This window comes from Aptenodytes patagonicus, chromosome 7, assembly GCF_965638725.1.
Source record: "Aptenodytes patagonicus chromosome 7, bAptPat1.pri.cur, whole genome shotgun sequence".
NCBI classification, from domain to species: domain Eukaryota; kingdom Metazoa; phylum Chordata; class Aves; order Sphenisciformes; family Spheniscidae; genus Aptenodytes; species Aptenodytes patagonicus.
Window position 1 is genome coordinate 10,766,761 of NC_134955.1, and position 24,686 is coordinate 10,791,446.

Here is a 24,686-nt window from a genome sequence, read left to right on the forward strand (position 1 = left end):
AGTGAAATTTCAACATACTCGGAGCATATGATTTTTAATAATAATAGTAGTATTAATGGAAGAACAGGGTGCTTTTCACCCAATTATCCAAGAGATGGGTACCTATATGATGATGATGCAGGGCAACTAAGGCTGGCCAAAGTTCTTAGACTTGCCTATAAAGTACCAGTAAGTTGCTCACAAAATTAGTATTGGAACTAAATTCTTTGTCTGCATTCCTTGCTCTAACACATATCACAAAAAAAAAATTTCAAAATCACTTCTCTGATGTCTTTCTTCAACTTTTTTCTAAACTAAATTTCTTTGGAATTAACAGAAATTACTTGAAATACAGATTTATACATGTATTCATTTCTATCTTTGTAGACAAAATGACTTCTATAAAAAATCTGGCCAAGACTGCAATCATTTTATATGCCATATGCTTTTTTACAAACTCTGATGGAAGACCAATGATGTAAGTACATTATTATACACTTCCAAAGTTTGGAGGATGACTTTAGCTGTTCTTGAGAACATGGTTGGTTTGTCTGTATGTGAGTTTATGTCTATGCGAGTCTTTCTGACCCTGCTTTTGAACCCTTTGGCCAAGCTGGCCAAACTCTGTCCTCTAGATACAGCTGTAGAGATCTCAGATACTCTGAGTTCTTACACATTTTTTTAAAATAGGCAGCTGAGTAGAGGGAGAAAAATCATATAAGTGTTCTCTTAGGAATATCATTGGGTAAGCTGCATCTCTTATTAGATGCTTGGGGGGGGTCTACACAGGAGAGCATCTTTTTTACTGTGCGAGAATCTAGCTGGAACTTGCACTTAGACACTAACATCAATCAGCACCGAGACACAAATCCACAGGAAATCATGTTTCCTTAGCTCTAGTGTTCACAGAAAACTACCACTGAATAAATGCCATAGTGTTGTTAACCAGTTACCTATTATCGTATAAGCCCTAGGCTCACCTACAACAGTTAAAATAAATCATAAATATATAGTCAAACAACATTGTCACAAACTGGACTACTTCCCATTTTTGATGCCTTCTCACTAATATATCCACTACCAATAACAAATCACCATCCACCCTCCTTCTCGTCTCCAGATGTTATTCTATCCCTTACAAATTAGAAAGGTAGGTTCTATGGCTCTGTATTGCGATACCTCACAAAAGTTCCCAAACCTGGTTTTTTGAGTGAAGATCTAGAATTCAAGAGGGGCCACTATGAGTCTCTTTCTTTGCTTTTCTTTCATTCAGGAAAAGATCAGTGAGTGAGATGCAATTAATGCATAATCTTGGAGAGCATCGACACACCGTGGAGAGACAGGACTGGCTTCAGATGAAACTGCAGGATGTACACAGTGCCCTCGAGGATGCTAGAACCCAGAGACCTCGAAACAAGGATGATATTGTCCTGGGTGAGATAAGAAGTCGGAGGCTGCTCCCTGAGCATTTGCGGGCAGCAATGCAGAAGAAATCCATCGATCTGGACAAAGCTTACATGGATGTACTCTTTAAAACAAAGCCATAATGAAATAAGCCAGAGCATTATGTCTGTCCAAGTAAGCACGTGTCTGTATATCATTGATCAAGTAGGGCATTTTATTATTATTTATTCAAACTGCAATAAGGATTAAAGGCTCCATTCAAGATTGTAGCCCCATTGAGTTAGACATTTCACAACCAAATAATAAAATGTATTTACAGTCCACCCATGACCATTGCTGCTAATTTCTGGGTATCTTTTAAATGGCTAATGTATCTTATACATTCCCAGCATAAAAAGAAAAAGAAACCCAAAACAGTAAGAAGTTGAAAAATCATTTAAGACCAGTTCTACTACTCTTACATGGACAGCATTTGTATGTAATCACTAGGCCCACTTGTACTATTAACCAACAATGAATAAATGCAGTAGAACCTGTCTCCAGAATAGGGCACCATTTTGCCTAGGGTTAAATTTTGTTTAACTTTGTACTAATGAAAATATGTAAACTTGAATCCACATTTATTTTCAGAAGAAGGCTTAAAATCAGACAAACATTAATTACATAGCAAAAGCTGCATGATAATAATTTAGGATTAAAGAGTGCAAACATGAAAAATTAAAGTGGAAGGCAAAGCTTAAGATTAAAGTACAATGGGATAAAATTAAAACAAATTCTGTATTAAATAGAAGAATGAAATTTTACAACTACTGAAATGAAGGGAAGGTTTGATTACCTTCCCCTCCTCCAAAAGATGATAACCTATAATTAACTGCAGAAACAGTGGGAGCAGAGATGGTAGCACATATCTAAGCATGGCCCTAACTATAGAATTGGGAAATGATTCTATACCAGACAATTACAATTGAAACAAAAATCTTGCAATATATATTTTTTGTCCCTCATTTTCTCTGTAAACTATCTATTCTCTGAATTTCTGTATATTGTGTTAGGCTTCATGCGTAAGTATTTGTTGTTTGTGAGACCAGTGGCTCTCATAAATAAAATCACTCATATGCATTTTTTTGTAGAATTGGGATCTCAGTTTGCCAAATCCCCAAAATGAGAACCATTAACAAGCAGAAATCAACCTGGGAGAGGAACCATTAGCTGTAATACATTCAAACTCTAAGCAGGACTCAAAAAGAATCGGACATAAATATGGATGGAAAAAATCAATTACGATAACAATAATTTAAAAAAGCAGCAAATACAAAATTATTTTGAATGGTATATGCACATATGTGCTTAGGACCCTCAATCATTTCTGACTAATAAGAACATTTTCTCAGTAGGAATAATGGTGGTTGCCTCCAAATTTGCCATTGCCAGAGCTCAAACTTAGATGAATTGCTGCTCTAAGCCTAAGTGTCTATATGTATGTTCTCATATCACTTCTTATTTGCTTGTTTCATGTCTAGCACACCTTGGGGAACCTAGCAAAAAACACATAAATCATTACAAATATAAATGCAATCTGCTGGAGGCTAGAAAGGTACTTGTAACTAGTGAACTGTAGTATATCTTGGCTATACTTTTAGTAATGTAAAGGCCCTGATGCTGCAAGCAGATGGTATGCCCGTGCACGTTGGTATGCCCCACACACAGCCAAGGGTTCTATGCCACTTGTCTATTTGTAGAATCGAGGCCTTAAAGTGCACTTTCTATTTATTCTTTTATCAGACATCTGTGCTAACTTAAAGAAATAAAATTGCATTTTTGTACCTATGTCTCACTTATGTATTACCAAATAAAGTGGACCAAAAGCTCTTGGACATTATTTTAAAGCATAATAACTGACTGACCTGTAACTATTCTGATATAATTCAGCATTTGGGGCAAGATTATTAAGCCACTTTATCTTATTACAGCAATATAAATACAAAAATAATGATGAAAGCAATTTTTATTTTTCCTTTTGTCTTTCCTGCACACAAAATCATACTGATGGTTAAACAAAAGGTGTCTACCTAGCACAAACCTATTTATGTCCCCTTACAATAATGACACGTGCAGAAACTATATAATCTTCAAGTGCCAAATTCATAAACTGTTTCATTTTGATCTAAACAAAGAATTCTATTATCTAAACAACTTGTTCTTCCTAATCTTCAGCTATCCAGTAGATGGAAGATGCTTACATAAATATTTAAATTTTCTGTACACTTAAAAAAATACTTGTTGCTTACAAAGGGCTTCAGGGTCAGAGACAGATGATGCACGACTGAACATCGTTTAGCTAGAAATATGGCCACAGACAAACCATGCTCAGCACTGTCTCATTTATGGCTAAAATCATGTTTGCTTTGCCCACATACAGTGTGACTCTTCAGAAGGACTAAAGACAGCACAGTGGCAGATGAATTAGTGCTAGGTAACGCCCATTAGAAAAAAGACGTAATTTGAATGAAATTACTTACTAATGGTAATTATCTAGACAACAGATTTGTTATGGCTTTTCAGCTTAAACCTCTGATCAGTGTAGCAGCAGTCAAAACAGCAAAATGTTGAGTGGGGCAGAGGATGGTATCAAAAATGTTTTAATACCATGATACATTGCAAATATTCATCTTCATCTGGACTAACACGTGCAATTTTGGTCATCTCTCTTTCATGGATTAAGGGGACTATAAAGAGGATAGTAAGAAATAATAGGGACACTAAAAGAATGTGGTTTCTATGTACATACTTCCTTTCAAGGCAGAAAACCTTGCTTTGTGATCTGACAAGGGCTTTTTGCCAAGACCTGTGTCCTTGAAGACCTACCCTGTGCAGATGGATATCTATTGTACACACCTGTTTTTTATAAAATTCTCAGTGAAAAAAAATATAATCGTGTCTCTTACTCATGACCGATTGGAACAAGAAGCACTAATATCAATATCCATCCTCAGGGGAAGTAAAACAGTAGAATGTGAAAAAAAAACAGAAACCCATGAAAAATTAACAAAACCAAAATCACAAGAACTCTAATAAAAACTAGATAAACTGTAAGATCTGTAGATAAAACTTAGTGCTGGTAATTTAACTGCTAGTGGTTTGGCTTTCTTAGCTGCTTCTAGCTTTGGCTGTTGTAAATACTGCTGTTTAATATTGCTCAGCTCACAAACAGCACGTAACATCTGACTCCTTGCCTAGTTAGCGCATTCTAACAGCTTTTGTGGGCTGCTTGGCCGTCATTGTTCTGCTGGTGGATTTCTAGAACTGTGTGGTTTATCTCTGTGGTTATTGTTAAAGGATGGAAAAGAGAATTTGTTTACCAAATTCATGTTTTGCTGGATATTGTAGCAAAGCTTGTGTCTTTTATGGGGCATTTTAATATAGCAAAGACACAAATCCTTGCTCTATTGCCCCCTCTTTCCCTCCTCTCCCCAATGAGCATAAGGTATACAACCTGTCTGTCTAATATTCCCTGCGTCAAGCAGTCAGATCTGCTAATGCATCAGGCAAGTCCAGAGGTGTACACTCACTGAATCTTTAGATTAATACCTAGGTGTCCCTGAAAGAGGAGGATGCTCTGTAAGATATATAAGAAGCACACGAGAGGCATTGGCTGTAGAGTTCCAGTCTCTGGAATCTGATAGCAAATTTGTCAACTTCCTCCACCAGACGTTAAATCAGAACCCCTGCTTAAGGTGAATATACTCATCAGTAGGATATAGATTCATGTTCCCTCTTACCTGCATGTTTTACCTGGGAGGTCTGGTCCAACAGTGGCTTAGAATAGCATTTTATGAGACTCTGAGAAGACCCCATACACGGTGGTTGATCTTCACACTGGGGCTGCCCCAAAGTATCCACTGTGCAACCAAACTGGCTTCCCACAGTGCACAAAGGAGAACAGATGAACACTAAAAAGTTTGGGTAGAGATGTGCTCCTTCTCTTCCTCCTCCCAAACTCTCCACTAATTCCAATTTGCTTCAATATATTATTGTCTGGAGTTCTACAGTACTTTCACCTGATATGGAACTTAAGCTCTGCCTGTATTTAATAATGATGCTATGGAGAATTATCTTAGAAAAGAGACAAATGTTGTCTTTAGATCTGAATACAGTTGGGGCTTGGTATCGTTTTGTTCCCCTCCATGAGGAATGCAAAGGGCTTAACTGTCATCTTAACTCTGACACTTCATTACACTGAAGTTGCCAGCAATGTGGGACATGATAGTTCTGCTGGGGTATTATGGAACAAAAGCCACATCCACTAATTATAGCCCTAAATAGACTGCAGGTTACACAGACTCCATATAACCAACAGGGCTGTACAAACCTAAAAATTACAGTTCTGATTTAAACCAGGAATCAGTTTTACGATGAAGGTTGAGATAGCAAAGATGTCAGCTCGTCTAGCTAAACTGTATTATATCCTTCTTTGGCTTTTTCTTCTATGCCCGGCAGGGATAGATGGATGCAGGTGCCAGAGTACCACGGGGCTACACTAGAGGCCTGGGTGCTGGGTACATGCTGCCATGTAATACCGGTAACGGTTGTTCCTCGGAACACCTGTGTGTAAACACTGACAGGGCTCCAGCGGGAAGGCAGCTGCCCAGTCATCATCCCCTCAGTGTAGCTCTACAGGGCAAAGTTTGGCTCATCTGCCTCGTCTTTCCCAATTACCTTTCCGTGGCGGCAGGCGAGGAGCAGCTCTTCCCGCCGGCGGGTGGCGCTCGCTCTCCAGCACCGCCTCTCAGACCGGCAGCCTCCACCCTCGGCGGAGGCTCCGCCTGTTTGGCCGCACACCCTGCGGCGGCGCCCGGCGGGATCGCGATCTGGCCCCCGCCCGCTGCCCGCGGCGCGGCGCGGCCCCCCGGAGCGGCAGCGGCCCTCAGGCAGCCCCGGGCTCGGCCCGCCGCCGGCCGGCGACACCGTAGCAACCGCCGCCTCACCGCGCCGGCCCGCCCCTAGCAACGGCGTCGCCTCGCGCCCGGCCTCGCCCCGCCCCCTGCTCCGCAAGTCTCGTGAGATCTCGGCACCGCCGCCTCCTCCTGCTCTGCGCGTTGGGCGGCTCTCGCGAGAGCTGGCGGCGGCGATTGCCGGGCCTGGGTGCAGCGGCCGGTGGCGGCGGGAGACGGGGGCTCGGCCGCGGCGCCGCGCGGGTGAGTGGCGGGCGGAGGCGGCGCGACGCGACGCGACGGGGGGGCGGCGGAGGGCCCGGCCCGGTCGGGCTGCGCGGAACGCCGCTGCGCGGAGGCCGTGTGCCGGGGCCGCCGGGCCGCTCCCCCGCGGCCGGGGCCGTTGCCGCGGAGCCGGCGGTGGGTGCGGGCGGCGCGGGCGGCGGCGTGCCCCTCCGGCCCGGCTCTTGGCCGCGGCTCCTGGGCTGTTCCCCCGCAGGGCTTGCGGGAGGCCGGCCCGTCCGTGGCTCTGCCGTGCTGCCGGCCCGGGCGAGTGGCGGCCGCCCCTGCCCCTTTGAGGGGCCCCTGTGAGTCGCCCACAGGCGTTTCAGAGCGCTTCAGCCGGCCTCGGGAGGCATGACGTCTGTCCGCGGGCCTTGCTTCGGGTTTCCCCGTCGCCTGAGGCAGATCGCTTGCTGAAGCTTTTACGCTTTAAAAGCACCATAGAAAGAGTACCTTCGTCAGGTCGCTGTGCCTTGATAACTCTATTGCGTGTGGTGTCATGAGTAGGCTGAACACTACTTAAATTGCTGGTTTTAATCGTGTAATGTTTATTGGTAAAACCTGCAATTGCTATGAGGGCTGTACAGAAACAGTATTGTTGCTTCGGACTGCCTGATAGCTATCATGTAACTCCTGAGCATACTTACTTTGCGTAATCCCTGAGCATTGATTTACCTACTCAGATGATTTCATAATGAGTTCAATATCTTTATAAAACTTTTTTCCACGTAACCATATTTTATTTGCAGAAAATATCAATTGCTTGTATGAGAAATCTGTCATAGTACAATTATGTGTTGCAGTTGCCTTTCATTACTTTTTTTTCTTTAAATTTACTTTTGTTTCTAGCTATTGCTTCTGCGTCTTTTTCATTTCTGATCCCATCAAACATGTCACTTCAGAACTCTTTTCTTTCAGAATTTGGATTCAGCTCTATCATAGACCTTTTCCAGGTTTGTTTCTGTCACTTGTCTGGCTTCTTTGTCCAAAGTAGTGGTTGAGCATTGTATCTTTTTGTTCTTTATTGGTGGCTGCCTCTTACGAATTCAACTACATGCTTAAAACCTGGCTTCTTGGTAGCCTTTTGACTGTCATCTTCTGTTTTCCTTATTTTTGTTTGCCTTTTTTCTTCGTGAATCATCTTCAGTGATTCGTTTAAAGAGTAGTTATCTCTGTTGTTGCTTCACCTTTGGTGATCCTTTCCCTGGAAGACCCTCTTTCTCTCTTCAATTTGCTATTGAATTAGATGATCCAGAAATACAGTTCAAATTATCAACTTCACACTATTCAAAGTGCATAACCTGATAGTTCACACTTGTTTTATTTGAGCTAAAAATCTGTCTCTGCATCATCTTGTGTAGGTTACCTTGAATTCATATAACTTGAACTATACAGTACAGTCAAAAAGAACTGGCTGATTTTTTTTTCTTTTTCTTTTTTTAACCATTTCTCTGTAGTTAAAGAAAACTGTTCCACTGTATTTGTTTTGCAGGTCTGTCAGTGTGGATTTGTCATTGACTAGGTCTCTTCCTTGCAAAACATCACAGAGAATTTTTATTTTCTATTAAGACACACAAATCTCCTGCCAAAACCCTTTCCATATTACCTCTTGATTTGTCCCATTTCTGTCTCACACTCATTATAGTCTATTACATCCTGCCTGTGGTCGTCATTGCCATCTACTGATGATGCTGTTTGAGACTGTTCTTACGAGTTTTTTCAGCACATGTTTGTATTTGTGCTTTTGCCCAGTGTGTTAATGCCAGGGAAACTGGGGGTTAAGATAGACGACAAGTTAAAGCACCTCTCATATCACATGTTAAATTCCTTCTTGAAGTCCAGTTTTCCTTTTAGGTGCCATTGCATTTGAAAATGGTAAACAGCTGATGTGTGGATGGCACTGCTTATTAAATTAGTCACAAATGTCATCACTGTTGTTTTTTCTGTCACTTTGTAATAAACTGTATGCTTTCATAGATTGTATGCTTGAGGCTGGGGCTCTTTTGTCCTGTATGCATACACAAAAATCAAAATCTCATTATGTGCTAATTTCTTTCAGCACAGCTTTCCTTTAGCAGTGTTGCTTAAATCTTGGCCTGTTGCTTATCAATAGAAGTATGTCTCTCTTTAAAATATGTATAAAATCAAAAGCTAATTTAGAATTCATTTAAAATGTGAAAAATTATTTGGGATTTTCTTGCTCACTGAGATGTATTGTTACTGCTGGGTACAACCATGGGTATAGATCTTGCTTGTTTCTTCAAGAAGTCTACCTGATACTCTGTTTCATGCTGTTCATCCTGTTACTAATGCTGAATGTTATGGAGCCCTGTGTCTGCTTTCTGTTTTATATTGGTGGGCCACAGGGGATGGGGCTAGTAGTAGCACTAAGAAATTAGGTTCTGTTCCTTTTTCTTGCAGTGGAACCACGATTCTGCTTTTGTGTGGGAGAAGTTGCTCAATCCACTGATCTTTTTACAGGTAGATGTAGGCTGATTTTACACAATGAATCCTAATGCAGAGGGGGAGTTGGGTATCATCTGGCTCTTGCTTTTTAGGCTTACGATATCAGATAGGTGTTTTATCGTCATGTTGCTTTTAAGAATTACAAAGTTAAAGCTTGCAAGATAGTCACTGGATATCAGTTGCTCCTGGTGCTGTAGAAATAGGAATATCATCAGCTTCACGTGACTGCTTGATTTTTTTTTTTTAATTATTGAGAGAAGCTTCAATCCTGACCTCCTGTGTTAATGTTGAGACTGTATTGCAAAGGATGTTTCTTAGCTATGCTTTAATCACTGTGAGTTTGATAACATTTCAATGATGATAATTTATAAAGCTACTTTATGTGGCTGAATTGTGGCTGATGTCTGCACTAGTTTGCAAGAAACTCACTTGACAGGTGTGGATTTCCATGATATATGGTGTTTGCATTATGAGCATGTGTACTTTGAACTGTATTTCTTAATTAGGATGTAATGTCACTGTGCTTGCATTCTCAGTAAATCTTACTTGTAAGTTAGTTTTTGTTGTTGCTGCTTTTGTGCTTTGATGACTAGAGGCAGCAAACAGCAGACTGTCACCCCTTACAGAAAGTCTAAATAATCTGAATCTTGGAGTTTCTCTGTCACAACTAATGCAGCTTTTGTCCTAGCTGGTTACTTGTCTATTGGATCTTTCCGATTATTTTGGTTCACCTTTACAGTGTATTTCACTGATGGAGCAGGTTAGAGCAGATGAGCTTCTGAAACCTGTCCTGCTTTAGGAAATGCTTCTGACCAAGGCTTAAAGCTGAGTAGTTGCCTGAAGTATTACCTGTTAGTTATCTGAATGTTGTCTCCTGTACTGACAGCTGGAGCAATCAGTTCTTTGTTCCACCTGATAAGCTGGTGTCCAGAAGATGACATCTTGGGCCTCTGCCTCAAAACTTCAGGCTATTTTAATAATCCTTTTTAGTAAGACTCCAGAGCTTTGCAGCCTTCATTCTCAATAAATATAGTGCAGCTGGCTGGCTTGAAACATATTGATATTGGTTCTTTCCTGAAAGATTTCCAGAGAATGTTTTTTTTCCCCGCCTGCAGTACCTTGAAGAGTGCAAGTCCTGCATCTCACAAAAGTATGTGTCCATTTCTGTCCAGCATCTGATGCTGTCTAAATCTTGCTTAATCTGCTGTGCATCTTTTGTGCATTGTATTTTGTCATGGCACAGAACTGAATATGCTTTAAGTATTATTTAACATAATCTGTTCTACAGCTATTACAACTTAATGTATGATACATCCTTTCACAAGCTCCTCAAGTAGTGGTGTAAACACATTAATTACTGTATTTTGCAATGCCTGGGGTGGCTCTACCACATGGACTATTAGCCTCCCAAACCCAATCATTCTTTACACCTGGAGAATTGCTTATCAGCTACTTAGAATGGCAATCAGTTTGGCCAATATGGCAATGTTTTGTGATCTACAAAGGATATTTGGATTTGATTTTTTTTTTTCTTTATTTCATATGCTCTGAGTGCCTTTTCGCCTTTACCAACATTTCAGATACAGTTCCTTGACTTCATGGGAGGCATTGAATAATATTTGGGGCCACGTACTCTTGCAATTTTTTGTTTTATGTGCAAGGCCAGAATGTTCCGCAAAGAACGCTTTCTTTATTGCCCACAGTGTGAATCCATGCAAAAAAAAAAAGTGTCATTTGAACCACAATTGAAACATATTCTTTTCTATTGCAGAAAAAAGTAGATTTGCAGAAGTCTTTAAAAATTAATCAGGAGGACTAGTTAGTTACTTTACAGAATTTATACAGCATTTGCTAATTGAAAAATTCTATTTTCAATGGAGAAAAGCATCAAAAAATATTCCTTATTTATGGTCTTACAGGTTTGTTAAAACCTGAAATAAAATTGATAAATACATTTGTTTATAATCTGCACAAAAGTGCTATCAACAATGGTCAAGAAGAAAATAATTGGCTGTGTTACAGCAAATTGTTTCTTAGAGAAGTGTTATTTGTTAAGATCCTGCTGAGTGGAGGATGGAGGGAAGACTGTTTCTTGTTCACAAGTTCATAGTGTGACACGCTTGGAGCTGTATTAGAAGTCTCATGAGATGTGGCTTTAGACACTTTCAGATCGTTTATCTTCTTTTCATAACTGTGCTCTAGTTTTGAGGTGTGTGCCCGTCTGGTACTTCATCAGTGACACTGTTGGGGTTCCTCATATGCTTTAAGCTGGGAAAAGGGAATACTGTTGTTCATGAGGAGCAGTCCCATTTGCTTGTTTCTGTCCTCCTGTCATCTATTGTTTGTAATGGCTTAAGCATGTAGCTGCACAGCAAAGCAGATTGAGGAACTGATCCTACTTAAAACAGTCTTTTTCTTTGAAGTGTATGTGAACCTATACCCTCCTGTTGAATCTGTCACTTTCATTAAATGAAAGATGGGGAGAAGTCAGAAAGTGTGAGACAACTCAAGAATGCGACTTTAAATTGTCCTTTCAGCTGCAGTTCTCATAAAAACAGCTGCTTTTATACATCTTTCCAGTGTGAAAGCTAAAGTCAAATACTGACGTCTTACTTCAATGAAATGAATAAGAACTAGCTGCTGGATGACAACCTGTTTCCCATAAGGCACCTGCTTTGGTCCATACCTGAGAGGGTGAGGTGTTTATAAGTCTTTTAGATGGTTTTAAAGGGAAGAGAGAATTTGTGGAAACAAACAAAAGCTTGAAAAGAAATGCCTGTCATTGTGGTGCTTCAGCAGGTACAGGAGTTGAAGCAGGACCCTGTGGTAGTCAGTAGCTGGGAGTGATTGCAGAATGGGAGCTGTGGTGTCCCGCTGGGAGATTGCCAGTCTTCGCTTTTTGTTCTAAACCCTGTTGTTGCCACGAGTACTAAGACTCCCTGTGTATCTTGCCCGAGTGACTCAATCTAATGAACACAATTTGTTTCAATTCAGGATAAAAGGTGTCTTTGTTTTTGTATTGCTTGTGTATGAAAATGGTACCTCATATTGCACCTAAGTTCTGAATGACTGCTGCTGAAGTAACTTGCCACTGGATTTATAAACCAGCCTTCCTTCCCCTTGTCTCCTTAATAACACTTTTTCTGTTCTGAAATAGGTTGTAGGTTTCTCCTTGTTAAGCATCTAAACACACCTAACAAATGTGTGTAAATCCTATAACTGTCTATGTTTGTGTAGTATCATCACACATTGACTGTGCTTTGATAAGCTGAATTTCCAGGTAATACACAATGAAATGCTTATCAGGACTTTTTGCCTTTTTTTGCATGAGAAAGTTGAGTATTTCCTGTAATTTTAAATAAAATTTTTTTTCCTTTCTTGACTCTATATGGACACCTGACCATATGAGTCTTCCAATCAAAGTGTGTTTAATTATAGAAATGGTAACAGGAAAAAAACCCAACACTGTGGTGGAGATCGTGTACTTGGTATAAAATCTGTTTTCTTTGTTAGAACTGAACATGAAAGAAAAACTCGTATGCAACTAAAGTTTTCAAGAAGCTTGTTCTCTACCAGTCCCCTGTAATAAAAAATATTGGGTCTAAATTTAGCTAAGATAATCTAAATTTGTCAGAAGAACTTTTCTATTTTTCATGATGAGAGGGACTTTTTATTTGAGAAGCAACTTTGTTTTAAAGAAGTCTCAATTCCTTTGGGGCTCACTTCCAAAAAGTATAAGTTTCATTGAATGTAAGAGAAATATAATTAAGGGGGGGGGAAGGAGATAGGATGTTTCTAAAATATTTAGCTTAAAATTTTAGAGAAACATAGTAGGCTTATCTTTCCATTACTTAGTAGGCTTACCTATCTGTAATTCAATTTTTTCCAGATGCTGTACAATCATCAGCTGTTCACTTGTGGCTACTTTTTCATTTTTGTAACCAGGTCATTCTGAACTATACAGCTCTCTTGACACAGGTGTCACTTATAGGTATGACTTGAACACCAGTCATTTAAGATTGGCTATCTTTATTGGCAGTCACATGGTTGTTTTATCTATGAGTGAATTTTAGTGGGAGTTAAACATAATATTGGATCCCAGTCAAGGAAGGGTAGGCTTATATTGTCTATTTTTCTATTAAATTTTTGTGACTTTTCTGCAAAAGTTGGTGAAACTGGACTACACTGAGTGTTTCTAAGGATTGCTGTTGATTCCGTTTTGGAGTAAGGACTCAGATACAACTTTGTTAATCTTAATTCTCTTTTCCTCTTGGGCAGCCATTCAAATTGTAAACCTGTTGGTCTCTCTTCTACAGTTGGGATCTTTCTTTGAATTAACTTTATACATTTGAAAGAAAATTATGATGTGTTTGCCTTGTGTTTTATAACCAGTGACTTTTCTGTTTGGACACAGTGAAATTAATTGTGGCAAAATTGAAGTTGTCTGCCAACATTTACAGAACTCTTTTTCTTATAACAAAATAATCTTTTTAGCGCAGTTATCAGCAAAATGTATAGAATATTGTTGTCATGCAATTTAGAAGTTGTGCTTCAGTATACCCTATTTTCTGTAATCTTTATTTAAAAAACCAAAACCTAACAACACTAAATTCTGCATGTCTGATTTTTTTTTTTTTTTTCCCTGTGTGGCATTATTTAAAGGTAAACACTGCTCTCTTAATGTAGGTTGTGAGTGCTGCATGTGTGCTTTTCAGAGCAGTAGTGTGAGGAAGCTGGCAGTGGAATGGCAGGACGGCCTCATCCTTATGACAGTAACTCCAGTGATCCAGAGAATTGGGATCGGAAATTGCATAATAGACCTCGTAAACTTTGTAAACATTCAAGGTAGGTGCTATGTACCATCTATTGCATCTCAAAAACTACAATAAAAGTCTATTCTAAAGGCTACTGTATCTGGTTGTGGCAAGTCCTGTCATAAATTTTGTAGTTCTTCTTAAAAGGAATACTTCTTAATTCTTTTAAAAGATATTTTCTAACCTAACTGATTTGTCAGCTTCCCTAATCTGTGGTTAGATTTGTTTTGCCATGAGTGGGATTGTAGTCTTTTTTTTAAAAACTAAATGCTTTGTGTGCATATCAAGACACCAGCTGAGTGACTAAATATATGAATTTTTTTGGGGGTGCTTACTAGGACTTACTTCCTGTTCATCACTTTTTAGTTGTTGATACTCTCTGTTAAGTAGCATACTTAAAATATGTGCAACTTGTTCACGATGATAAGTAATAGCTGCTTGCATGCAAGTATCACGCTCTATAGCACTTACTTTGTAAAGCTCTGTGTCAGATCTTGTTTTTGCCTGCATCCCTCACTGTAAGAATGTTTTTTTTAAATGCTTCTTGATTGGAAGACATTATGAAGTTAATTAGTGTTTTTCCAGCATATAGTGTTCAAAAATGAACTAAGCAAAGCAGTTGGTTACCTAGCAAATGTATGTGAAGAAGCACGTTGCTGGAAATATATATAAGCATCCAAATACGTGTGTATCTTCCAAGTACTTTGCCCTTTTAGAAGTGCTAAATATAACTAAAACATCTCTGTTAGCTAGCTAAAATTGTTAGTGATTTAAGCTTTTCCACTTGCAAGATGATGGGAAAAGAGCTAAGGAGCACATTCAATAACAGCAACTTAATTCACATTTTTATTGCATAGATTCAGATAAACTGGACTCAAGCATTGCCCGAAGTATTCTATGGGCAATTGATATTGTGGGTTATTTTCCTGTCATTAAATCTTGGATAATTGTGAGACATCCAAGAGGGCAGGAAAAGAGTGCACCAATAATTAAAAGGCTCACAGGGAGACCCACATAATTATAGGCCTGTCTGTGATGTGAATAATGGAATGGTTAACACAGAACCGAAGAGGGTGGCTGCTGCTGCTGGGCAGTATAGGCTTATGGAATTAGCTTTGTACAGTTGCTGTTTTTATTAAGATGAATTTTTATTACCAGATGAACTGGTAAGTGGTTGATCTGTGCTTCTTATTTAGGATCAAAATGTGGCGCAGTATCAGCAAATGAACAATATAGATATAATAGGGCATTGTACATGAGTTGAGGACTGTTCATTGTCAGGTCTCGGAGTGTGATTGTAAATGGGTGGCTCATTGCTGAGTCCAGTTCATGTAGTTCATCTCTGATCCCATGCTAGCTCCCATGACTGGTGATCCGGAATAAAACCTAAAACTGATCTTGGTGCAGATGACCCGTGATGGGGGAGCGTTAAATAATGAAAAGGACTCATTAATAGCATGTGATCTGAGTGGTTTGATAAACTGGGTGCAAATAACCATGCGTTCTTCATATGACTAAATACAAAGTTAAACATTCAGGAACAGAGAATGTAGGCCATTTTTGTAGACTACATCAACTCGTGATCATTGGTAGTATTGGCACTGTAAAGAACACTGTCTCAATGGGTAGTCAATTGAACATAAGCCTCCAGTAACATCATACAGTCAAAAGGGCTAATGCAGCTGCTGGATGTATAGTGGAGTTACTGGAAGTCTGGTATCAGCAGTTCAGGGAGGATTTGGATTAGAGGGGATTCTGAAGACATAGAAGTTACTAAATATCTTTCGAGACAGGGAAAACTCAAAGGTTAAATAATGACGTCTTGATCAGTCTAAAGATCTTTGCAGAAACAGCATTATGATGATGAGCTTTAGTCAGTAGGCAAATTTTTAATAAAGTGTAGTAACTGGAAGCTGAAGCTAGGTAAATCCAGTCCAAACAGTGCACATGTCTTACCATGTGTGGTCTGTTGTGGATTATCTATTTTGGGGAAGTGTTTAAATAAAAAGCTGTGCAGCTCTCTGAAAAGATTATTTGATGCTGATAGGAGTTAACTCAAGGAAGGCTATGGCCAGTGCCTTTCAGAAAGTCTGCTGTTGATCACTTCGTATGATCTGAATTCAAGGTTCACACATCAGAAGGTATGAAATCTGTGCCACTAAAATAATTGAAGCTAAGTTGGATATATTTCTGGCAAAACACAGTTTGTGTTTCCAATAACATGCTGAACAGCCAGTGTTTTATGGAAGGTTTTAATCTGTATGGTGGGGATACATTATTCAAGCTAACATATGCTACTCCCCCCCCCAGTAACGTAGACCCATTTTGGAAAGCTTTGAGAATCCAACTAATAGTTTGAGGTCATAATAGAATAAGGAATAAATTAAGGAGAAATATTTTGTTACCTTGTTCCTTTGAGATACTTGATTACTTCAGAGAATCCAGTTATTGGAAAATAGTGTACTTTATTCAAAAGCCTAAACAAAATAATTGCATTTTGGGTGGCTGAATATAGACATATTACTATAATTTCTGACTTACTTGTCTGGAGAAAAAGCGTCAATTGAAAGTCTGTGTGAAAAATGCAGTGTGAGGGGAAAAATGCTTTTGGAGACATAAGGTTTAATGGTATAACTTGAACAGAACTGCTTTGTTAAAAGGTTTGAATACTGAAGTCTTATTTGTCTTGCACTTTCAAAATATGCCTTGTTATCATAAGGAAAAAAAAAAATACTTCAGGTTTGAGAAGTGTAATGGTGAAATAAGAACTTTATAATAAATCTCAACAAGGGAGTAATATTTAAGGTAGATGCTTAGCTGGTCACTTCTTGGTGCTTTGGAGTGTTTAATCCTCCAGCCTTAACATTCTTAAAATAGCTTAGATAATTTTCTAGACTCATAGAAAACATAATCTATGATTGTGAGCTGTCCTTCTGTGTGTAAGCCTTATGTGGCAGCAAGGATAGCCACGAGACTCAGCTCCCTTCACTGTGCCGTCTGTTTGAAGCAAAGGACGTGTGGCAAAACTGTCTCAGGGGGTGTATGTATTAATTACACAGGTTAGCATTGTATCTTTTTCTTTCTAGTTTGGAGAGTGTCCAATTTTTGAAACTTCTGGCAAGTTGTACCATTGTTTTCTCTCCTCCTTTTTCTTACTTATTCTGAGGTGGGCAATGTAACGGAAAACTCAGAAGGGAGAGATTCAGAAAATAAGGACCAAAAATATAATGCAAATGATCCCTGGTATAAATCCAAAGACAGGATAAAATTATATGGTGTTAAAGCTAACTGTAACTGACAATACAAACAGGCTTGTTTGACCAAGCTATTACAAAAGTCTTTGAGATACTTTTTATTTAAGTACCCAAATAAGATGGAAGAGAACTTTCAGGAACCACGTGTGGACTAAATGGTGGCTAAGGTTCAAGTAAATGGTCTGTGAATTCATATTTTCATTATTAGGTATTGCTGTTCTGTGTTTTCTATATAATTTTTTCATTGGTTATTAGCTTCCCACATGTAATTTCTCTATAGTGCTGTAGTTTTTGTTGTTGTTGTAAGACTTTAATTCTAATTCTGTTGTACTAAGTGCTTTCTCTGGAGTTGTGGTGAAAAATCTGTGGCTTAAATTTGCCCTCTTCCTTAAGATTTGTCCCAGATTTAATTTACTAAATCTGCTTCTGTTTTAGTCCCATTTGATAGGTCCTTGTTTGTTCATTCTATTTAGATAGCATTAGATTCAAAGTCCTGTCTGCCCTACTGCATTAATGAACAAAATGTGGCTGTGCTGTGATTCTGTTGTCATGACACCTGAACCTCTTGAATCTTTGAAAATCTTGAACTTCTTTGAAAAAATTTCCATAGATGACGGGTTATTGTGCAGATGCTGAATGCTGAGAATTTTTTTCCCTAATACTATTTTTGCATGCTGGGAGGATGCATTCATGGGTTGTGAATGGAAGTGCCACTTGCCTCAGCATTTTGTAAGTACATGAAGCATCCCCAGAAGGGTCCTCTTCTCATCTCTGGAATGATATCAAAATGTATAATCTGTTTTCTACTGCAGGATGGATTTTATTTCTCTTGTAAATTGGGTTTCTGCAGTTGAACATTTTATAGTATGGGGTAGGCCTACACAAGGCATGACAGGAAAATAATCAGGCCTACTTTTGCCATGGGCTCAGGTCATAGTCTGTAAATTACCGTGCATCATCTGCTTTAAGTTAACTGCAAACATGCCTGCTCTTAATTGCAACCTGGTATTGGCAGATGAAGAGCTCTTCATTTAGATTTTATTGGCACCAGGATGTAAAGCCCTCAGAAGAAACTGAGATGGGCTGGGAAGAGATGTTCTTGGCATCTAGAAAAATGGGCTGCACTCAGTGATGGCTTTCAGAAACATCAGTCTACCATTCTTTTGTAAGGTATCTAAGGTATAGTGAGTGGTCTTAAACAGTTTTGGGTTGTTTTTTATTTTCTTTTTGACATCCTTCATTTCTGAAACATCAGTTTGTGAACACTGCTGAGAAGGAAAACTTACTGACTTTCTGTGCAAAAATCTGCACACTAAATCCAGCACACAAATGATCTTTTCCAAATATAATCAGATATTATTTGTGGTGGACTTCGGCATCATGCAAAACTTGATCAGACCCTGACTTTTAACTAAGACACAAAGCACTTCAGAGGTGAAGCTATTATGTTCTGAACTATTATGCCCTAGAATTTTTGTGGACAACTCTCTTCTGCATTGCTGTCTGCTCCTTTCTGCTCTGAGAGTAGAAACTATAATGGCTAGATACAGGTTCAGTAAGTGTTTGGACCCAGTTCTTTTGAATTTGAACTTCTGAAGCTGGTTTTTAATAGATGGAGGTACTTTCCAGTTCCAAGGAGGAGAACATGTTTCTGAGTTCCTTAAACTTTGATTTTTACCTAACATCCCATTTTGAAAATGGAGTAGGAATTGGTATATAAATAAAGGCAATTAATATTCTTTTATGGAGGTCATGTATTTGGGTAGCTTGACAGAAGTTGTAAGGTGTGAATGTATGCCTACCTAAAGGTTAATTCCTTGCTGCTTGAAAAATCCCTTTGGCAACTGAACACTCATGGGATTTTTTTGTTGTTTCCTTCCTGAAATGGAACTGAATTACTAAGAAATATATTACTCATGATTGAGAGAGCCCACTGAAGACCAAAATTATGTGAATATTTAAGAATTTTGGAGCAGGAAAGTGTTCACAGAGTTGCTGTGTTGAGCTGAGGGAAGATCCTGTAGCACTCCCCAAATTAAGCAGAGAGAATTCTTTCCGAGGGCTTCCTTACTGAAGGTGGAGCCCCAAGTTAAGCGTGACTGCTGGACTGTGCTTCTACAAGATTTTGATGGATGCATGTCCTGAGCTGAGGGGTAGTTTTGTGGGAGTCAGGAGCTAATCCATCCATGGCATGTTCTTTCTACCTGAAATAGGAGTAAAGGAGAAACAAAACAGGCTAATTATGCTATGGAGAGAAGACCTTGTATAGGGAAACAGTGCTGAAAGAACCTGGGTGCACTTGCACTTGCTGCTGGCGGACTGTTCTGTTGGAGGCAAAAAAAATGCCTGAGAAAGAAGGTTTTTTCCAGCATGCTTTCTATACAGCTTATTATAGCCATGTCTTCCATGGCTTATTTTGAAGGGAAGAAAAGGCTTACGAGATTGTGATGGTTATTCTACCCCTGGGGCATGGGGAGGGTGGTTGTGTGAACCCTCGCAAGACCCTAAAACCAGGAGAAAAGTCACTGGCTCAGGTAATTGAAATTGTGTGAGCAGAAATTTTCCTTCCATGTCTAGAGAGCTGACTCTTCAGTCTAGAATGCCGATCCTGTCCTGCCTTCCTAATCACAAGTCTCTTGTTTTTCTTACTGACTTCCTTTTTATAAAAGCAGTCTTTTGCTGAACAATCCCCCTTGTTCCTTCAGCTTTCATCATATTTTAATTTCCACTCTACCGCTTATGACATCTTGATTTTTATTTATTGTAAGACTTGCTTTTGAACTATTCCTCCAGTGTATTGTGGCTCCTTAAAACAGCCTACAGACATTCTAAAAAGAAAAATTTTAAAAAAGCTGTAGCATAATGCTTACTTAACCTCCCCCAAAGAAAAAACCTTTAGAAAATTTTATCCTGACACGTGTATTAATTTGCTTTGTAGCTTTTTGTGCTCGGTGGGCTTGACTTGTTGTCAAGCATTTGATGACCTATTGATGTGAAGATGCACTACATCAGGACTTGGTGAACTGATTTCTGAACAGTAAAGATACTGATTAGTATAATTACATACTAATGTTTAGATTGTCACAGAGCGTAGTACATTTTCCCTGGTTTAGACTTGCTGGGAAGAGGGATGTTTGTAGTTAAAAAATGGAGGCTGTGCTGCCTTGTTCTCAAAAGGCTATTGCTGTACCTGCTTATGAACTCAGTGGAAGGTGAATTCAAATTTTAAATATTAATCCAGGCAGACTTTACAGGAACAAATTAACTGTCTCCTGAAACTTGCATGGATTTGTCTATCTTGAATGATCACGAGCACAAATGAGAGATGTGACAAGAGAAAGTTAGCAATAACCTTTTCAGATGTGGTGTTTGTGTGCTGAAACCCGACAAGCTGGCAGGACTAGAAATAGCTTCGCAGATGGTACTTGGCACGGTACCGAGCAGCTCTCCTCTCGCACACTCCCCACCCTGCCTGTCAATCGCGGTACCCAATGGCTGCTTAGAGATGGGGAAACGGCAAGTATGAATTCAGCTCACAGGAGGCTGCGAGGTCAGACGTCAGTATTGCACTACGCATGGCTGAGTCAGTGACTGTTAGAAATTGAATTGAATTAATATCTAGAGGGGTTTGCGTCTTTGAACACTTAATGGACTGTATAGCTACAATCTCTTACCCTTGAGGGGAAGATGATGGAGGAAAAAGTAAGGCTTGCTGATGGTGCAGTGAACTACTGAAGAAATGATGGAAATATCAAATATGCTGAACTTAACAAGTAATGCCAAAGGATGCTGATCTGGCTTTCAAAGCTGCCTTCTTGGAAGGAACAGAATTCCTTTGTGCTCTGATTTCAAAATTATTTCCATGCTTTTGTGTTTCCTCCCTGATAGATACAAGAGGAAGGTGCGTATCCGTTAACAGGAATAATCTGTGGGCATTATTCAGGAGAAGAATGAGGAAAAGGAAAAGTACTGTCCTTTGTGTGCACTGGTCAATTGAAATGTCTGCTGACAAAGAACAGACTTCAGGGGGAGGAAGAGGGGCATAAGCATTGTCATTGTGTAAGTCCTAGCAATATGAGCAGAGCAGATTTCTTTTCTTCTAAAGCCTTATAGCATTATATCTGTAACTTAGTGTATAGATAAAGCTCTATATCCCTATTCTACAAGTGTTGATTATGTGAATCATCCTAGGAAAGGATTGGAGCTAAGTTTATATTTTAAGAAGACTTAGTTAATAGAAGTTTTAGAAGATAAAGGGAGAAAAAAAGGGTAAAAATCTTGGTTAATATTCCACTGCTACGTCCTTTTCATTTAGATAAGGTTTTGGGGTGGTTTGGGGGGTAATAAGTATATTGGTTTAGCACCATAATTCTGTGTAGACAAGAGCCTGTTTTATAAAATAAGTATGTTTTTTGGCAGCATTCAGTAGGATGCACATGAAGTTTTTGTATTGGAATACATGCTAATTGTTTTAGCAGTAGAATTAATTCCCTTTAATGACTTCTTTTAATTATTAGTAATATATTCAGAGCAATATGTTGTTATGTATAAAGACAAACTGAAGCTGTCCTTCCACACATGACTCCAAAGCATCATTAAATTGAAGAGCATTTGCATTTTTTAAAAACAGCTCTTCCCTTATACCAAAAATAGGAAGCGTACCAGTATGACAAGTGTGCCATTTTGATGGTACTCTTTTTCCTCCTTTACATCATATTAAATAGGTTTGCTTAAATAAAGCCTTGAGCTTATTTGGTTTTCTTTGTGAGGCAGCTGCTTTTAAAGAAAATGCCTCTTCCCTTTACAAAGGCAGAGCTTCCTTGATACCTGACTGAGGGGGGGGAAAAATTCTATTACTGACCTAAGTATATTGAATTTGTGAAGATTGTCTAAATATACCAGTATTCATAGGGTTGGGTGTTCCCCCACCACCACCCCCTTAGGAAAGTAATTGATAAAGCAAGACTCTCTTAGCTTTCCTTTATAAACTTTTCAGTACTAGATGGTCTACATATATGGTGCTTTTTCCAGTTTTAGTGAATGAGGAAATGAGGCTGTGGGTTTAAAATATTGGATTTTTTTTCTCTCTCTTACAGTTCTAAATAAAATGCAATATGTTACTAAGCGCGCAGGAGAAAATTTTGCTTATAGGCTTGGTGTTGTGCCTCAGTCATTGCCCATGGTTTCCACAGCACAGTGCACAGCTGGTAGTCATTGGCTGGGAAATTAATTGAAAGTTGACATTGCAAATACTTCTTTTCAGAGTGAGATAGAGATCTGAAACTATAATGACTTTCTTGGAGGCTTGAAGTAATGCACTGTGCAGAGCACCATTGACTGTTGTAGGCTGAAATTACAGATTAATATAGTATGGCAGCCAGATGCCGCATGAGACCAAAGGCTTCCTGGCACTTTTAATTATCAGCGGTTCACTGCTGTTTGAGAAGTACTGGTGTTTTATCTGGTCTGCATAATGCTTCTTTGAACCACAATACTTCCTAACAGTTTGCCTGTTCTTGCAAATGGGGCAGCTCTGCTTTTGTTGGTCACTTTTCCATTGCTGTAGGTAGGTAGCTGTGTCAACACAACTGTGGAACTCCCTAGTGAATGCCAGTTTGGCTTGCCTGCATCGCTGGGGACAGGTTTGTAGTTAAAGTTCCATTTTCTACAAACGTTAGGACTTCTTGAACAAAATGCACTGCCAAGTCTTAGTTAGCAACATAAGAAATCAGTATTTTAAAACTATGGAGAGAGTGAGTGAATGTTTTGGTCGTAGTAATGCATGAAATAACGTAACTCCTAACAAGTTTTGCATTGCTGGTATGGAGTGAAGGGTTTTTGCATTTCCCTGCAGAAACAACCTCCTGTCCCCAGTGGCTTTGTTGGGGGGGGAGGGGGGGGGGAATGATATTGTTAACAAGTCCTATAAAAAAAAAAAAATCAAAATTATTTGGTAGTTCTGCTGCCTTCATTTTTTTGAACACTTGCAACTTCTTCTAAAGCCTCTTTACAGGAAAATAGAAGACACAGGTGGTCTTTCATATGTACTGGCCACAGATGTAGCTCCTTTTTCAGCCTAACTGATACAGTAGCTCAGTGACACGGTTTTCCTAGTCAAATGTTGCAGGGTAAAGCCAGTGACTGTATCTTCTGACATGCTAGATTCCACCTCTTTATTTTCTCTTTGTTCAGATCCAAAGTCATTTTAGTTGTCTTGTTTATTGTAGAGCAAAGTTGTATTTCAGTGGTAGTATTTATCTGAGTACACATGCTGTTGAACAAATGGAACTTCAGATTTTGTCAGGTATATATCTAACAGATCAAAGAAATAATTTTTTTTTGTGTGTACTGTGACTCAACAGTGATGAGATTTAAGATTGACATTTTAGATGGCTGTTATTAAGATGAGTGAAGATTCATGATTCAGATGGTGCTGTCTCAAGCCAAACATGCTTGAATTCTCAGAAATCTTCCAATTTTGGCTTGCATCTTGCATCTTCTGGCTAATAGATAATGTGCCAGTCTCACAGTTAGCATTAATCTGTACATTAAAGGGAGGAAAGTACAACACAGAAGCAGAGCAAATGAATGGTGTGGCCCCCTGCAATTCAAACAGCTCTTTGAAATTATTTACTAATGTATCTGTTTCAGAAACAATTGATTTAATATTTAAGGATTCTGTCCTCCTCCAGCTGGCAGCCTCTGCCTCTTTTTGTAGTGCGGTGCGCTGAATTGATGGTTCATGTGTCCGTGCTGCGAAGGGATGGACGTGGCTGGCAGCCGGAGGCACGTTAATCTCTGCACGCTGCCCCTCTCCTCCCAGGCTTGCTGGCTGTATGTACCGAGGTAGGAGTAGCCCCAGCTCCGATACTGGGAAGGTATAGCTGAAACAGTCGTGCCTGGCGTGTTTAGTCCTTAATTCAGATGTGACTAAGGAGGAAGTACGATGCCAGCTGAGTCAGTGTCACTTCCTGTAGCACCTGTTTTTCTCAACTTGTGTAAAGAGATCATTAACTAGGGCTTGCCCTACTTCAGTGTGAGCTCTGAATCACTGCTTAGAGGGTAATGTGGCTTTAGATAGTTTTCTGGATTAAGAATCGCATTTTAATTGCCTTCTCTGTTAAAGGGTAATTTATGTCTGCTCTGCCAAAATGCGTGATAAGCCTGCATATCCTTACAGTGGTTCAGTTTCATTTTCTAATGTGTTTCCCTTATTTAAAGCAACTAGAGCGCTTTAGCTGTTGAGAAATAGTGAGTCATACATTTTGATACTATAAAATGTGGCACCTGCAAAACTCTGGTTTCTCACAGCATGGCTAGAAATATTATCAGGGCTAGGATCGAAGCACTGCTTTAACAAAGGCCTGATCACACGTGGCTTTATTAGGATTTGCTGAGATATTTTGTCACAGGACTGCTATGTATGTGTTTGAGTACTTCACGCAGGTACACAGACACATACACACACGCTCACCCACCCCCTTTGTGGGATAGTTGGTTGTAACATGATGTGCAAATATAAACACTTTAGGGGCAGATGAGATAGAGTTGTTTTT

General features: G+C 39.4%; 2 protein-coding genes across 7 annotated transcripts in view; both read left to right on the plus strand.

The window, feature by feature from the left end:
- Positions 1-362: 362 nt before the first annotated feature.
- On the plus strand, positions 363-1,526 carry PTH (parathyroid hormone). Its single transcript, XM_076343370.1, has 2 exons — positions 363-457; positions 1,253-1,526. Exons 1-2 carry the CDS (start codon positions 372-374, stop codon positions 1,524-1,526), a joined length of 360 nt encoding a protein of 119 aa, XP_076199485.1. The 5' UTR covers positions 363-371.
- Positions 1,527-6,509: 4,983 nt separating this feature from the next.
- Positions 6,510-24,686, plus strand: part of BTBD10 (BTB domain containing 10) — a 30,279-nt gene continuing 12,102 nt past the window's right edge. Inside the window, exons 1-3 of one of the 6 annotated variants that reach the window (XM_076343947.1) lie at positions 6,533-6,578; positions 12,952-13,053; positions 13,749-13,907. In XM_076343947.1, coding sequence (XP_076200062.1) covers positions 13,807-13,907 — 101 coding nt within the window. In that variant the 5' untranslated portion in view covers positions 6,533-6,578; positions 12,952-13,053; positions 13,749-13,806. Of the gene's footprint in view, positions 6,579-12,951; positions 13,054-13,748; positions 13,908-20,702; positions 21,032-24,686 lie in introns of those variants that run through there. The other 5 variants (XM_076343946.1, XM_076343949.1, XM_076343948.1 and 2 more) reach the window with 5 other exon arrangements.

Excerpts from the sequence above, each read along its gene's own strand:
- PTH (XM_076343370.1), top strand. The coding sequence starts at position 372 with ATGACTTCTATAAAAAATCTGGCCAAGACTGCAATCATTTTATATGCC. Across the intron at positions 458-1,252 it reads TCTGATGGAAGACCAATGAT|GAAAAGATCAGTGAGTGAGA; the intron begins GTAAGTACATTA and ends TCTTTCATTCAG.